This window comes from Prionailurus bengalensis, chromosome B3, assembly GCF_016509475.1.
Source record: "Prionailurus bengalensis isolate Pbe53 chromosome B3, Fcat_Pben_1.1_paternal_pri, whole genome shotgun sequence".
In the NCBI taxonomy this organism is placed as follows: Eukaryota; Metazoa; Chordata; class Mammalia; order Carnivora; family Felidae; genus Prionailurus; species Prionailurus bengalensis.
In genome coordinates, this window is record NC_057355.1 from 32,227,597 (window position 1) to 32,242,466 (window position 14,870).

At 43.2% G+C, this 14,870-nt stretch overlaps 1 protein-coding gene across 8 annotated transcripts in view; it reads right to left on the reverse strand.

Moving 5' to 3' along the window:
* The window catches only part of PML (PML nuclear body scaffold), a 39,209-nt gene that overhangs the window by 22,524 nt on the left and 1,815 nt on the right, over positions 1–14,870 (reverse strand). For all 8 annotated transcript variants that reach the window (XM_043555035.1, XM_043555042.1, XM_043555037.1 and 5 more), the window contains exon 2: positions 13,826–14,292. In XM_043555035.1, coding sequence (XP_043410970.1) covers positions 13,826–14,292 — 467 coding nt within the window. The remainder of the gene's footprint in view (positions 1–13,825; positions 14,293–14,870) is intronic.

Below are 14,870 nucleotides of genomic sequence, written 5' to 3' on the forward strand. Positions count from 1 at the left end.
CACACACGCTTGCTCTCTCAAAAATATATAAACTTTAAAAAAAGGTATTAAAGTTTATTTATTTTGAGATAGACAGTTTGGGGGCGGGGGGCAGAGAGGGAGGAAGAGAGAATCCCAAGTAGGCTCCACACTATCAGTGCAGGGCCCAAGGAGGGGCCTGAACTCATGAACTGAGATCATGACTTGAGTCGAAATCCAGAGTCAGAGGCTTTAACCTACAGAGCCACCCAGGTGCTTTCACATTTCATCCCATATAATCCTCACTAGAGTTTCTGAGGGGAGAATTATTGCTGTTCTCATTTCACAGATGAAGAAAGGGAGACAATCAGTGGTTAAATAATTGGCTCAAGTATCTACAACAATTTTGGTGGGTTGATGTTCTTAAAAAGAAAAAAAAGATCATGCTATAAAAGATCATGAGTAATGTCTTTGTAGCTTCCTCCTCTAATTTAACTTTTGTTCAGGACATTCCTCTAGGTCTAATAAGTATAGATCTAATGTATTCTCTTTATAGCCCCCTTAAATTCCACATTGTACCACAACTGATCCAGTCATTCTCCTGTTAATGGACATTCTAGTGATTTCCTATTTGTACTTTGTCAATATGGATAAAGCTCTATGTGGTCTAACACATGGATGCTTTTGTTTCTATGAAATAGGTTACAAAAAATAGGAATGCTAAATCAAAGGGTGTGCATTATTTTCATTTACTTAATATATTTTAGCTAGCACTTGCACGGCATTTATTATGTATCAGACAATATTATGAGTATTTGAGAAATATCACTCTTTTAATCCTCCTAACAATCCTACAGAGTAGGAATTATTATATCCCCATTTTAAGGATGAGGAAACTGAACAAGAGGTACAATAACTCGTCCAGGATCACAGTTGGTAAGTGATAGAGTCCAGAGGGCAAACTGTAGGAGGCAGAATAATGTACTAATTCCAGAACTGGAGTATGTTAACTTCTATGACAAAAAGGACTTTGTATATGTGATTAAGTTAAGGATCTTGGGATGGGAAGATTATCCAGGTGGACCTAGTGTAATTATGAGGGTCCTTATAAGGAAAAGGGGAGGCAGGCAGGTGTGAGGAGGAAGACGTGATAATGGAAGCAGAGGTCTCGTGCTATCCTGCTGGCTTTAAAGATGGAAGGGGGTCATGAACCGAGGAATACAGGCAGCTTCTAGGAACTGGAAAAGGCAAGAAAATAGATTCTCCCCAAGAGCCTCCAGAAGGAACACGGCCCCGCCGACATCTTAATTTTCTCTCAGGGAGACCCATTTCAGACTTCTGACCCCCAGAGGTACATAGTAACAAATGTGTAGTGTTTTAAGCTCCTAAATTTGTGGTAATTTGTTACAGCAGCAATCGGAAACTAATATAAAAACCCAGCCAGCCAGGCGCAAGTCCATGCTCTGAAACGCTATAATGCTGCCTCTTCAAATACTACCAGGAAAATATTGTTAGTTACTTCCCCAGAAATATTGCTATCATCTGTTATCAACAGCAATGATAATAAGTCAGCCCACCTGAGGCCAGGAGAGAGGCTCTTAGCTGGAGCCACTTTGGCCTCAGTTAAAGATCCACTTGTCCTGGAACTGCCAGCAGAGACTGTGCTGGCCAACCTGACTCCAAAATTGTGGCACGAGGCACTGGTCCTCGGCTTTGTCGGCTCTCAACCTCCCCAGACCACCGAAGAGGGCAAGGCTCCAGAGCTCGAACCTCTTGATCAAATACAGGAGATTTATGCTAGGCTAACTGAGGTTTCCTGGAGAGCCCAGAGCGTGAGGGAAGCATGGGAGTTGCCACTGGGTCAAGAGCACTCAGCAACTCCAACATGGGGAAATCTGATCTAAGTAACAGAGACCCATCACCAAGAGGCAGGGCCAGTGACTGAGGTAAGGGTCAACTGAAGCAGAGGGCAACTGTGGATCTGACCTCAGCTCTGTGCCCTTAGCAAGTCACTTAACCTCTTTTTGCCTCTATCTTCTATCTGTAAAACAGGGATAACCCCCACCTCATATGGGAATTCTATAGAGGATCAAATGAGAGAAGTCCTACATATATGTTCTCAACAAAGACTGTGATCATTATAATTGACTGAGATATTAGCGCTCACCAATGATACCATTAACAAGAAATGCTGAGCAATTATGAAAAGAACTAATAACTCTACAGAGGGCAGTTTGGCAATATCCATCAAAATCACAAATGTATTTATCCTCTGACCCAACAATCCCCCTTCTGCGTATCTATTCTGTAGCTCTACCTCAACATGTACAAAATAACATCTGTACAATGCAACACAGTCCATAATGGCAAAGAATTGAAACACGCTAGGCAAACAGTTGCATAAATTATGATACAACCATACAATGGAATGCTATCCCAGCAATTCAAATGAAAAGAATTATGGAAAAAATTCCCAAGCTCTCATTCACAAACAACAATTTTCAAATGCTCAAAAAAAAAAAAAAAAAGTAGACATACTTCTAACAAAAAATATATACATGGGAAAAAAAGAATTCCACTGAGAAAGAATCTAAAAAACAGAAGAGTGTCTCAAGGCCCCAACTGGAAACACTAAATAAATATCACGATATCGATTCTCTTCAAGTTCAGATAAAGGTTTAAAGCAATTTTAATCAAATTACAGATGAGAGTTTGAAACTTCACCAATGGATTGTCAATTTCACAGGACAGAATAAACAGATCAAATAGTTAAGAAATTTTGGGGAAAGGGCACCTGGGTGGCTCAGTCGGTTAAAAGCTACCAACTCTTGGTTTCTGCTCAGGTCATGATCTCAAGGTTCATGAGTTCGAGCCCCATGTTGGGTTCTGTGCTGGCAGTGCGGAGCCTGCTTGGAATTCTCTCTCTCCCTCTCTCTCTGTCCCTTCCCTCCCCGACCCCGCTCGCGCTCGCTCTCTCTCTCTCTCTCTCTCTCTCCTAAATAAACTTAAAGGGAAAAAAAGGAATTTTGGGGAAATCAGTGTCAGAAAGGGGAATTTTCTCTGCCAGATAACATAGGATAGAACTACCATTATTTTATGAAGTGTGTGTGGCACTAGTCCAAGAGTAAAAAGGAAGGAAAATCAGCAGAACAGACCAGATATTACTTATCTAGGTCCTGGCATCTGTATAAGAATGTGATATTTTATAGAATAAAGAAAGCATCCCACGCTAATGGACATTAAACAATTCCACTCAACAATCAGAATCGAGAAAACCGGCTACTGCGGTGGGGAGAAGCAAATTAGGGCTTGTTTCACACGTGATGCCGCAATCCATTTCCGGTGGGTCACAGACTTAACTATGAACCATAACACCATAGAGGTGTGATAGTTGACTACTGATGATGGTAAAGACCTTATAACCACTGAAGAAATCATACACTCAACAGATGCGACTACCTAAAAATTCAAAACTATGTACTTTTCGGAAAGACATTCACAACTTCCTATCATGAGAAAAGCAAGTTACAGAACTATCTGCTTCTGTTCAGTTTGGCTTATGTGATTATAGGGACGGCAGGAAGGAGAGTAAACAGTCTATATTGATGGGAGTTACTTCTTTCTCTTTCTCCCTCCCTCCCCCTTTTCATCTATTTAGATTTTCCCAAAATTTCCATAATCAATTCTAAGTGAAGGAGTTTGGACTTTAAAGAGGAGGCAATGGAGAACCCTCAGAAAACATTCCATCTAGGAATAATAAAGCTTTTCCTCTTCTTCCCTGACATGTATTGTTTTGCTTGTCCCTTTATGACTGTTCAGTGAATTGACTATGTCGTTAATATTTTAGTTAGAAGCCTCAACATGTTTCCTGGGTTCTCAGTCTCCCTATCTGAAAGCTGCCTATGTCTTAAATTGCCATGCCAGAGGCCATGTGACAGCAGGAAGGATATGGGTCCTGGAGGTGGGCAGCCTTGGGCCTGAATCTGAACCCTTCTGATTCCTAGCTACAAGGCCTGGAGTAAAATACTTTCTCTCGAGTCTTAACTTCCCTGTCTATAAAATGGGGATAAATAAGAATGCCTCTCATAGTCTGTTGCAAGGACAAAGATGGGCTGGTGTATGGGAAGTCACCTGCACAGTGCCAGCGACACATTGGACATTCTGGAGCCATGCAAGAAGGGGAGGCATTAACTACACATGTTTGCACGGCAGGGACATTAGCCCTACTGTTGGTAAGTCAACCTCTCAACCTCAGACAGTACGGAAACATCATATTGAGTGTGGTCTCTGGGCTGTCCCCTTCCCACTAGGGTCAGGCCAGCCCAGTGTAGCCACACCTCCTGCTGAGACCAGAGCGGTATGCCACTTCTGCTGTTCTAAGAAACAGGGCTGGGAAATCCAGGAAGCAAAAATCCTATGAAAATGGGACCCGTGGAGGAGAGCTGGCCCCAGAGCAGGACTCCAGGGCAGGGCCCGGCTGGTCTGAATGGGAACTGAAAAACTCTCTACTCTACCATGCTCACTTCCAAGAGAGTGACAGGGAGCTTTCACTTTGAGGGAATAGCAAAAGGAACAGCCTCCTTTGGAAACTCAAATTATTGGCTAGAGGGCAATTAAAGGGATACATGTGTCATTTACATACAAATATGAATGCTTTCAATCAGACTGGTTTCCTGCTCTGCTGGGAAACAGAGTTGAGGAAAGATTTCTGAAGCCAGGAGAAGAGATGGGTAATTGCAGAGCCTGGGATACTTAGAGCGAAAGCATTATTCCTATTGACTTCCCCTCCTCCAACTCTTCATTGGTTGAGAAGGTGGTGACAGAGATCGGAGAACCTAAGGCTCCGAGAGGAAGACACCAGAAAGGCAGCAGCGAGAAAAGGTAAGAGGAGGAAGCTTTGTCTGTTTCTCACACCCATCTTATGCCAACCCCACAGCCAAGAATGAGGAAGAGAAAGTTTGTGCTTTTCCTTCCCCACTCTTTTCTTTTTTCTTCAGACTGTCATGTAAGTTCTAGTTAGTTAACATACCATGCAATATTGGTTTCAGGAGTAGAATTCAGTGGTTCAACACTCACATACAACACCCAGTGCCCATCAAGACAACTGCCCTCGTTTAATGCCCATCAAGCATCTACCTTCCCCACTCTTTTCTAGTCAGGTCCCTGCTCCCAAGACAGAGGGCTGGCATGTCCATTATGGCCCACTGAAAGGCCACTCAAGCCAGAGACCAAGGGGGAACGCCAGATACGCACCCCCCTCCAACCACTTCAACAAATCACTAACTCTTGCTGACTCTACCTTCATTTACCCTCCCCCCACAAATAGTAAATACCAACTATGCACAAGCATGGCACTAGGATGTAAAGACGACCGAGGTAGAATCCTGGCTCCTAAATCTGTCACATGAGTTCCCATTGCTACACACCTTTGTTCTTGCCTCGATCACAACTTATCTCCTTTGGCATATCCCCTAACAGGCTTCCCTGCCTCTGGTCTTTCCAATCAACTCTTCCCAGTGCCACCAACACGGTATTTCTAAAATGTGATGATCGTCATACGCTGGGACCATTGCAATGAGCCCCCTCAGAAGTATAGTCAAAACAGTATCAAGTGCAAGACATTTTTAAAGCATCACATAAGCTATATGTTAATAAAGGATATTTGATTTTTGGAACAGAGTTTTAGATAACTTGGAATTCACTGCATTTTATCATAATGGACTACAATTATACAATATTGAATGTTAGTGAACAGTGATGAAGTAGGGATTTACACGCCAGGAAATGTTGCAAGGCAGCAAGACAAGGTTTATCACATAGATGAGTACAGTGACTACAGACTATTTAAATCTGATCTAATTTCAGTACATGAGATGGCAAAAGAGATGGAAGTAGCTAAAACAATCGGTTAATTAAAGCCATGAATAAGAAAAACATGATTTGATTAAGTTAACAATAAACACTGTTTATCAGTCAAGTGACACATGGCATAAAAAGGCAGCTCTTCTACTTGGCTATACCAATCTTGAAATGCTTTTCTAACTCTAACAGCTTTGGCAGAATAAATCCAAATTGTAAGAGATACCAAAGCGGAATTTGTTACAAAATTCAAAGACTGAAGTTAATCATTAAATGTTAATGACTCTGGTAAAATAGAAAACAGGCAGTAAATCCTTACGTGCAACAATTTTGATAGTCTCAAATACTTTTACTACAATGTGTATAAAATGATTTATCATCATCTTCATTACTCATTCAAGAGTCATTAAACAAATCAGTTCCCCCCAAATCATAGTAATACTGTTAAGATTATGAATCAGAAAAACCCAAGAAATAATACTAATACATTATAATACTAATGGCAATAGAGCAAAAAAGAGTACAATGAGGAGGAAAAAAGAGAAGGAGTAAGAAAATTTCCCTGTAATAAGGAGAATTTCTAGATTGAAGAAGTCTGCCAGGTTTCAGAATTGGATACAAAATGCTCAACACCAAGACAGTTTGGTTAAATTAATAAACTTCAAGAATGAAAATACCTTTAGGTATCAAGACAGAAAAAGCAAATAAATTTGGCCTCAGACCTCTCCTCATGAACATTTGATGCTGGAAGACTATGCAGCAAAGTCTACAAAATTCTAAAGGCAACAGTGTAACCCAGGTATATTATACCCAGCCAAGATATCATTCAAACAGAAGAGCAACTGATAGACATTTTCAATACTAAGACATCCTAGGAATTTAGACTGCTTACTGACAACATCCATCCAATTAAGAGCTGAATTGAAACAAAGAATTTATAGGAACGAATGCTAAAGTACAAAGGCCAGGGCCATGCATGAGAGCCATTTTAACATAGAAGCAAGAGAGATAGATGGGAGTGGGCCATCCTGATCTTTTTCAGCAGAGACTCTAGCTACTATTGTCTAAAATGGAAATGTTTCATTAAAACCAAACTATAATAACTACAACCTCTTAATGTCTTAGTATTTTTTTTTTGCTTAGTCTTAGATATTTTAGGAAACATTTTACAATGAAGAAACATTTCTTTGAAGTTTAGTAAAGTCTAATTTTACTTCAGTAAAATTTTTCTTCAGTATCTTTTTCTTCTGCTAAAGTTAAGGAAAATTAAATTTATCATTTCTTAAATAGCACGCTTTCTTTTAATAATCCACTTCTGAGGGGAAAAAAACACTCGAGTTCTAAACAAGCAACTTGCAGAATCCTTTTTTGCAACTCAGCCCAGTTGTTAGTTGAGGACTGCCTGCCTGTAGTGGCCAGCAGTGCCAGGAAACACACACACACGGTTTGCAGTCAGGAAACCCTCTACCCCATTTGGGTCTTGGCTCAGACAAGTTCTCCCAGTTGGGTTAGCTCCCATTAATGCATTGGACTCTTGCCTCATTGATACAATGGGAACAGTTCTCTCTTCCTCAATAATCTTTCAAGAAGGCATGAGAATTAAGATAACAGCCCAGGAAAAACATCTCAAAAGACAGATAAGTATTAATAAAAGGGATACTCCAACCAGAAGAGCCCATTCTCTGCCCAGGTTGGAAAAGGGAAAACGCCTCCTGCTGGAAAGGGACTGCCCAGGTTCCCAGGAGTTGGGAAGCTTCATCTGAGGCTGGCTTCAAACCTGTCGCCTGCATGGATGGGTGTCTGATCCAATCAGAAGCATACTCAGACTAGGCTTAGAATCCGGGAAGGGATTCTTGCTCTCTCCCACTGGATTTGAGAATGAGGGTGTGTACAAGGGCCTCTGGAGCTGCAATCATCTGGCAAGCGACAGGAAGAAACCCTTCTGTGAGTGGGGCTGACTTGGAGCAAAGAAGGGTCACAAGAAATACAGAGAAAGCAGGTCCTGTTGACATAATATGAATATCTAATCAAGTAGGGTCAGAGGCTGGCCACAACCCTGTTCACTTCTTACATAAGCCATTCATTCATTTTTGCTTAAGAGACTGACTAAAAATTTGTTACTAATTTACACGTTTGTTTTCGTTGTATCTCATACAGACAAACCTCTTCAAGGTACACTTCACATGGCCCTCTTATCTACGCATTCAACCAAATCTACCTTGGGGCTCCATGCCCCCCACCCCCATGAAAGGAAAAGCAGTTGCTCTTGGCTTGGCTCAGAAAACAAGTCCCCTGGGTGAGTTCATAGAAAAACTTGGAAATGGATTCTTTGTGCCCTAACTCCTGGCAGCATCCTTCTGCTTGCTCATGTGGTGCTTCTGGGTCAGCTTTCAACCCCGGTAAGATCATCAATCCCCAAGAAGACGCAATTTACTGATAACTTCACAGAGGGTACCAGGAAGGCCCCAGACAGGGCTGGGCCAAGGAGGACAGCCGGACACCGAGGGTGCAAACGAATTTCAGGAGGCACTTGCTTGGTTCATGAGGGCAAGGGGGCTCCTCATAGTTTGCACCTGTGGCATCTGGCCTTCTTCCCCCACCCAGCCCTGAGGGGGAGCCCATGAGGTCCATGAGGATGTCTTTTCCATTTCCTTCTCAGCTAGCAGCCCTTGCCTTCCTTGTCCCCAGCTTTGCCACTGCGACCTGTCCGTCTCTGCCCTGAACCTTCCCCTGGGCTGTCCCGCCTGCTTCTCCCTGTCCTCTTGTGAAATCATTCCAACTTCTGGCCTTGGGAACTCTTTTCCCAGGTTATGGTCTCATCACACCTTTCAAACTGGATTAACAGATCTTTTGTTTTTTCCACTCAACTAATCCAAATGCTTTCTGGCTATAAGCTTTGATGCCTCTGGATTAATTCCCCCACCCCATCCGGCCAAGCTTTGGGATCTGACACCCAGCTATGGGAGTCAGTTCCAACTGCTGTCCTCGACTCAATATTACTATTGGGCAAAAGGCACTCCCCAGCAATCCCAAAAATGGAAAGGTTGGCGGTCACCTTTAACTCCAGGTGAGGCAGGCCCTGGTAGTGTGAGATTTGGGCCCCTTCCCCATTCCTCCATCTCCGCATTCTTGCAGACCTCACCCCCATCTGTACCACAGCCTCAGTCTCCTAATGGGGCTCCCTTTCCCCTGGTCCAGGTCCTTTGCTTCAGTTTCTGCTAGGTACGTATGCCCAACAGCACAGTGGTCAATCTCCTCAAATGCTTTATGGAATGGGGTGAAATATAAATAAGTATGCAGCCGAAGAAACAAATACTGGGTCTCCTGGCTCCCAAACTTACCCACTTCACAGAACCACAGTGCAGGGAGAGAATCTGACCCTCCCACCCTCTGCCTTAACACCCATCAGTGGGCTTCCAGCAGAGCCCCCCCATAGGGTCCCTCTCAAAGTGTGTTCTATAGACTGTTCACTGGTAAAACGAGAGTGAAATGCACGAAAAAAGAACAAGCTGAGAATAATCTATGTCCTAAAATTTTAGGATAAAGTTCTAAATCCTCTAAGCCTCCCATGTCTGACCCCAGTTCCCTCTTCCAGCCCCTGCCTTCAGGCATACCCTTTACTTGCAATTCCTGAAATGCAGCCGACTGACTAGTGCCTCTGCCTTTGTACAGGCTTCCTGGTCCACCCTGTCCTGCCCCCAATGCCGTTTCTCCTTTCTCAAGTGTCAGGCTAAATGTGACACCTTCTTGGAAGCTGCATACGCCAGTCAATGCCTTTTCGAAGATGACTCGCTTTTGGGCCTGCGCTCCTCCTGCTTTCTGTCCTTAACAAATGACTGAGCACACATCCCGATGTCAGCCCAGTGCGCATGGGGATACTGGCAAGGGAACGTGTAAGATAGCAAGGTAGAAGACAGTGTGAAAAGGGCAATTATCCAAGCTCAGGGTGAGCAGATTTCCTCCTGGCACTTTCTAGCCTTGATGGTTAGTTGCAGATCTGGTTCTTCCACCAGACGGCGACCTCGCAGAGGGCCAGGGCTGTATCTGTTCACATTTATACCCTAGCACCTAGCAGACTGCGTGCCACATAGAAGAAGCAGGAAATGTACTCCACGCAGGGCGCCTGGGTGGCTCAGTCGGTTGGGCGTCCCGACTTCGGCTCGAGTCATGATCTCACACTTTGTGGGTTCGAGCCCCGAGTCGGGCTCTGGGTCGACAGCTGGGAGCCTGGAGCCTGCTTCCGATTCTGTGTCTCCATCTCTCTGCCCCTCCCCTGCTTGGGCTCTATCTCTCTCTGTCTCTCAAAAATAAATAAACGTTAAAAAAAAAAAAAAAAAAAAAGGAGTCCACACCAGTGGTGGAAGTGGTGATCAGGATCAATGCCAGTGGCCCAGGACAGACATTCCCAAGCTGAGTTCTGAGTTTAAAGCCACCTGTGGTGCTGCTCCCCAACCAGAGTCCTAAATCAGCTTGGTGTCAAAGGATGGAGTGGCTTGTGACCGCATTGTGACCTGAAGAAAGCTCTGGGTTATTTATGGCACTGAAGTTTTGTGCAGAAAAAACAAGTTGAGTGTTCCCATTAACTGCTAGCAAATCGTGAAAACAGTGTGAATCGTGAGTGTCTGTGTATGATTTTTAAGCAATATGATCAGGTTTGTGAAACCATCCACCTTGCTCAAGGGATGGGAATCCTATGCTCTTGGCTGGACCAGCCCTGCCCATTGTACCTGGACCCACCCCAACCCCTACATCAGAGGTGGGACCACTTGTAAGCCACTAACATCTTATTTAGAAATAAGAAAGAGATGGGGCGCCTGGGTGGCGCAGTCGGTTAAGCGTCCGACTTCAGCCAGGTCACGATCTCGCGGTCTGGGAGTTCGAGCCCCGCGTTGGGCTCTGGCCTGATGGCTCAGAGCCTGGAGCCTGTTTCCGATTCTGTGTCTCCCTCTCTCTCTGCCCCTCCCCCGTTCATGCTCTGTCTCTCTCTGTCCCAAAAATAAATAAATGTTAAAAAAAAAAAAAAAAAAAAAAGAAATAAGAAAGAGGGGCATAGTTACAGGTATAAAAGAAATGTTTTAATTATGAAAGAACTTAGGATGAACTGGCAGATTTTCAGAAAATCTGACTCAAGATCCAAAACAGACCAATACCAAGGAAAAAACCTGACTCTTCAAAAAAAGTACCAGTCTCCGATAGTTTCTCAAGAAACTTCTACAAACCCCAAATTGCATATGTTCTTGAACTGTTCTAAAGCAGAACAGAGAAATTATAGGAACTGGATTTTAACGTTGACTGTGTGCTTAATATGTGCCAGGCACTGTGCTAAGCAATTTACGTGTGTGTGTATGTGTGTGTACACCATGTTCAAACAAGCTTACAAATTCTCTGAAGGAGATTAGTAGAAAATGGATCAAAAAACGTAAAAGAAATCACACATATTCATAAAATTTGATCACATTTATAAATATAGATAATAGCCTAAATAAGACAGTATTAAATGGAATCTAGCTATGAATTAAAATAATAGTATCAGGACCCAATAGGGTTGTTTCTCCTGGGAATTGAAAAAACGGCTCAACATAAAGAAACATACTTCTGTATAATTCATCACACTGAAAGGTAAAAGGACACCTTCACAGAATCAAAGACCACCCATTCCCGAGTTAAAAATAAAACAAAATGGCAGCCACAAAAAACTTCGTAGTAAGAGAGAAGTGGGAGGCAACTTTCTGAATGTGATTTTGTCAAGTTGCCCAAGGAAGCCAATAATAAACAGTGTACTAGAATGCATAAACTTTCTCATGAAAGCTAGGAATAAGATAAAGTTGCCTTTCCTGACCACTTCTTCACAGTATTCAATATTGTTCTGGCAGTCCTAGCTAATGAAACAAAGCTACAATGAGGAAATATGCATAAATACTGGAGAGAAAAAGGTTTTTATTATTTGCAGATGATATGATTGTTTACCTAGAAAATCCAAAAGAATCAATTAGAAAACCTTACAAAAAGGAAAGAGCTCAATCAGATGGCTAGTCGAATACCAATATACATGAATCAGGAGGCCTAGAGCATGTTAATGATGACCAGCTAGAAATTATAATGGAAAATATCTCATTCACAGGGTTATTAAATATTATAAATTAAACTATAATTTAAAAGTTCAAGAAGTATGTCCATAGCACTATAAAACTCAAAAGATATAAACAGAGATGAAGCCAACTCCCCCCAGATTTAATAAAATCCCAACGAATATGTAGGTTCTGAAATTACATAAACTGTAAGAACAAAAGAAAAGCAAAAATGAGGGAGAATGGGAATTTAATTTGCCTTATCAAACATGAAGCTAGCTACAGCATTCCCCACAGCAGTAAGGATTAGCGAAGGAATAGTCAGATCATTGGCCCAGAACAGATATTTACAAACATACTCATGACTACTTGGTTATTTGGTAGAGCATTAGAGGGCATTTCAGATCAAGGCAAGAGTGGATTATTCAATAAAAGTTGTTGAGAGAAACAGCTTTCCATTTGGAGAGAAAAGCAAAGTGAGAATCCTACTTTATACCATGCAGAAAAATAAATTCCATACAAATTAGAGATTTAATTATAAACACAAAGCCATGAGATTATTAAAATAGAATATAAGAAAGTATTTTTAACATTGGAAGGGGGAAAAAGTCTTTCCTAGTATGATTAAAGCCAGACACGGTAAAGGAAGAGACTGATGAATTGGATTCCATAAAACTAAAAACTTAAACACAATACCTCCTAGGAAATGAAATGACAAAAGTCAACCTGAGAAAAGAGCTTGCACAGCTACTGGTTCTTGCAATTAAAGAGACTTATTTCTGGAAGGAAAAACACCAAATTCGTAAAGGACCTAAATAGGCAATTCACAATTGAAGAAAAAACAATGGCCAATAAACATACAAAAAAGTCACTAAACCTGAATCTTAATAACAAAGAAATCCAAATTCAAGTTGATATTATCTGTCTGCTGAGGAACCTGCAGGAAATGCATTCTGGTAGTGCCGGTGGTAAAAGTCCAAGCAGGAAGCAAGCCACCGTGAGTTTTAGGAGGAATGCAGTTCTGAGTGTGTCCCCTATGGGCAAAGAATACCTCCACTTTGCGGATCCCAAGGGATCTACAGAATCTTACAGAAGCAATCTATTGGGAGTGGGGAGAGTTCACGTTCATATGCCACCTTGTTGGCTAAAAGAGGGAAAATAAGAATGTATAAGACTATATACCCCTATCTATCTGTGCATATACTCCCAAAGAAACCCTGGAAACATTCAAAACTGGTAACAATGGTTAACTGTGGATGGGGGAGGGAGGGAGAGAGAAATGGTAGGAATTAAGCAGACAGGGACAGAGTGGAAAGGAGACTTGCCCCCTCGCTTTATAAATTTTGTGACTTTTTGACATACAAATGTATTATCAAAAATACTGAATTAAAATCCTGTGCTGTTTAATAAAAATAATTTTAACTGGATTCGATAGGGTTTTTTCGAAATAGACATCCTGAGATAGTACGGTGTTATAGTTTTGCCTTTTTGGACAGAAACGAACCACCTGCATCTCATCTAGAATCCAACTCTATACCCTGACTCCATGGCTGTGATATGGAAAATTCCACTGTAAGACTTTCTAAAGGCAGTTTGGTAACAGGTATCAAAGTATAAAATTTTCACACCCCTTCACCCAGCAATGGCATTTCCAAAATTTATCCTGAAGAAATTATTGGATGAATTTGTAAAGCCGACTCTGCAGCTTTATTGATTACAGGGGGGAACTGGAAACGATGACTACCCATTTGTAGGAGATAACAAATTGCGGCCATGGCCACAGCACAAATGCTGCCGGTCTGAGGACCACACTTTGAGTTGCAGGACCCTAGAAGCTCCTCATCTCACGTTCCCAGCTATGTGCCTCTCTGGATCTCTGCTCCCTGCACCTTCTACCGGTATCTTGGATGTGCCACCCCACCCTGGGCCGGCCGGCTCACCTAGTCAGCATAGGGGTGCGGTGGTTGGGGTTGGAGCAGAAGATGTTGTTGGACTTCCGCGTGCCATCTAGGAACTCACGCACCGACTGGCTGCGGAGCTCTGCCAGGGGCCGGGCCTCGTGCTTGAGGAACCACTGGTGCGCCTCGAAGCACTTGGCACAGAGGAGCTGCTCACACTCGAAACACCAGAAGTCGGCAGTTTCTTTGCAACGGGTGCAGAGTGCCTGCGCGTCCACGATCTGCCGGTACACCGACAGGCGCCGCTGCAGACTCTCGAAGAAGACGTTATCCAGGGCCAGCGAGTCAGAGCCTGCGGGCCCGGGCGCCTGGCAGATGGGGCACTGGGTGCCCGGCGCCCCCAGGCATCCCGAGCACAGCGTGTGCAGACAAGGCAGCAGTTTGGGGCACTTGGCTTCTACCTGGCAGCCCTGGCAGCGCAGGAACTCGAACTCCTCCTCCACGGCTTTCTGGGGGACCAGAGAGGTGGGGGTGAGGCCTGAAATCCAGGAGTCCCCACCCACCGCACCCACTCCTGTGGCTGCAGAGTCCCATTCCAGGCAGGATGATACAAAACCGAGGCTTACCAGTACCCCCCTCTCCCACTCACTCACACCTTCCAGCTCTCCCTCCACAGTTTACTGAGCATCCCCTAGGCCCTGAGATACCCGGATGGATGGGATAAATCCCTGCCTTCAAGGAACTCAGTTTAGAAAGGAGATACATTAAAGCGTATCTCATATGACATCGTATAAAGTGCTTAATATGGTTTGGCGGCTCCTCAAAAAGGCAAACGTAGAACTACCATACAAACTCAGAAATATCATTCCTAGATGTATTTCCCCAAAGAACTGAAAACAAGTACCTGAACAGATACTTACGTGCACACCCATGTTCCCAGCATCATTAGGCACATTATGCACAATAGCCAAAAGGCAGAAATACCCCAAGTGTCCATTGATAGATGAATGGATAAACAAAAGTGTCTACATGTGCAATGGAATATTATTCAGCTTTAAAAAGGAAGGAAGGGGGTGCCTGGCTGGCT